Source organism: Alexandromys fortis, unplaced genomic scaffold, assembly GCF_014885135.2.
Source record: "Alexandromys fortis isolate MF-2015 unplaced genomic scaffold, M_Fortis_MF-2015_v1.1 scaffold_9, whole genome shotgun sequence".
NCBI lineage: Eukaryota > Metazoa > Chordata > Mammalia > Rodentia > Cricetidae > Alexandromys > Alexandromys fortis.
The window spans coordinates 8727162-8729588 of NW_026067892.1; the positions used below are offsets into that span (position 1 = coordinate 8727162).

At 35.1% G+C, this 2427-nt stretch overlaps 1 protein-coding gene across 1 annotated transcript in view; it reads right to left on the reverse strand.

The window, feature by feature from the left end:
* The window catches only part of Pcdh15 (protocadherin related 15), an 864688-nt gene that overhangs the window by 140792 nt on the left and 721469 nt on the right, over positions 1-2427 (reverse strand). The window contains exon 21 of the mRNA XM_050142799.1: positions 79-384. Coding sequence (XP_049998756.1) covers positions 79-384 — 306 coding nt within the window. The remainder of the gene's footprint in view (positions 1-78; positions 385-2427) is intronic.

Sequence of the window (2427 nt, forward strand, 5' to 3'; positions counted from 1 at the left end):
GTAGTTAAACTTCAAAGTCTGATCTTCACAGCTAATCATGTAATATAGATCTCCTGGAATTAATGCTTGTCCACACACCTCTATTTGCAGGAAGGTGGTCCCAGCTGGCAGATTCTCTTCAACCACGACTGTGTATGTTGAATTGGTAAAAACAGGACTGTTATCATCAATGTCCAACACCTTGATGTACAGTGTCAGCGTTGAATGCCGAGGGTGCACGGCTCCATCCGTTGCCACAACAACCAGTTCATAGTGGTCCCTGACTTCCCTGTTCAGCTTCACGGCTGTGTAAATGCTCCCATTGGACGTGATGCGGAAGAGGTTGTTGAAGTTACCCAGGCTGTAGTGCACTTGGCCATTTATCCCAGCATCTGGATCTGTTGCCTAGACAGAAGAACCAGAGGGTTTAGCACAACTCTTCTGGCACACTGCTGATAAACTCTGCCACAGTTTCTAACCAAATATTCTTTTTCCCTGTAAAGGGGAAATTTAGAAAGATAATAAAGGTACAATTTGCAGTCAAAATCATGAAAAGAAATAAGCTATGATTTAATTATATACTCAGTGGAAATGAACATAAAGCTGATATCATTAGAAACAACAATATATTATGTCAGAGAAAATGAATATTATAAAAATGGAAGGTTTCATGTACTTTCATTGCTACAATAGATTTTGAATGTCAGACATAGTACTTGGTTTGAATTAATTTAAGATGATTTACTAACTGTTTAAGATTTGATGGTTGTTTTTGTTTAAGAAATTCATATAGTCATTTTCATATTTACATATGTTTGGGCATGATGCATATTTACCTCATTTAATCCTTGTGATGATTTTGATGAGTAAATATCATTGGCCCCATTTTGCAAATGAGACCATATGGCTTAAGGAAATTAATTGTCTCATGTAAAGTTACACAAGAATTAAATACCTTGGGGGTCCTAGAATTTAAACAGTATCTCATATGCAAAACTATTTAATAAATGTTAATGAAATTAATGAAGGCTCTGTGAATATATGGAACTGAGGTTTGAAATTAAACATATTCCCAAACTGGATGGCAATAAAAGTACAGTAATTGTCAAATCAGAAGATAGGGCTACTGTTTAATACTAGACTGAATCTCAAATAATAGCAGGGAGAACTGTTGGTGCTGCCTGAATCTATATTTGCTGAAAATTTTAGGCATAAAGCCATTTTGCTCCAAACATGAGAAAGCTTTGAGTGACTATATTTCTGATAGAATGTTGTTAGGAGTACTCTTATTTAAAATTCAGCAACTTATAATCTCCCACCATCAAATACTGTACATTTTATACCAAATGATTCTATTACCATTTCTTATAAAGTCTTGAATCTTTCTAAGAAGCTGTGAAATACTATAGAATTATGTTTCAAACGACCACTAAAGAAAGAAAGGGGACAGGACTTTATTTTGGTTTCCATACTTGTAATCACTGAATCTTTGTGAGGCCTGGAATGCAAGACGGTGCATTTTACTTTTTATTTTTTCTATCTATCTATCTATCTATCTATCTATCTATCTATCTATCTATCATCTATCTATTTATCTATATATTAAAGCAGTGCATTTTAGCATTCCATACACGCTGCTCAGTTTGAAAAGATAAAGACAAGATGTGGACACTGGGCTGGTTGTAAGAATGCACCTGCTGATGGCCTGAGTTCAACCCCTGGATCATCTGGAATAGAAGAATTCATTCTGACCTCCACACATACACTGTGGGATATGTGAGCATAAGCACACACACACACAAATAAATAATTAAACACACAATAAATAAACAAATAAATGAAAAGCAAAGATCTAAGAACAACATATGAACGCCATGTTTCTAACGCCAGTCTTCAGTTGCGTAAGTCTGACATTTCACCACGATCTGTCCCTTGGACAAAAATACAGATGCCCTGGAGAGGTGAAGCCTGGGAAGACAACAGAAGAGTTTGCAATAACGCCTGCAGAAGGAGAACAAACATACTCGGAGAACTAAAGTGCTATGCAGAAATGTTTTCTTGTAAGCTCTGCTTTGCTTAGATGTTTCCAGAAACTGCTGGTAGGTGAATGGCACTTGCCATCCCAGGGGAACAACAGAGAACAGAAGGGCACGGAAGCATTTGTTTTCTGTAGTCAACTGAACAGTAAAGAAAAAAATTAATTTAGTAATTTAAGTAGGTTGTGTTCCATAACACCACTGCTCTTAGGATTTTCAGTCTCCCCTTCCGGCTCTGGGACACTTAGTAAAATTCATTTTACTCATGCGTCGTATTTTTTTTTATTATAGATGATTATTTATTAACCTATATTTCTTAATTATGCATTACATTTTTTGTGCTTTTTCTTTTCATTTATTTATTTTTTTTATTTATTTTTTTTAAATATAATTTTTTTATTGAAATAAAAAT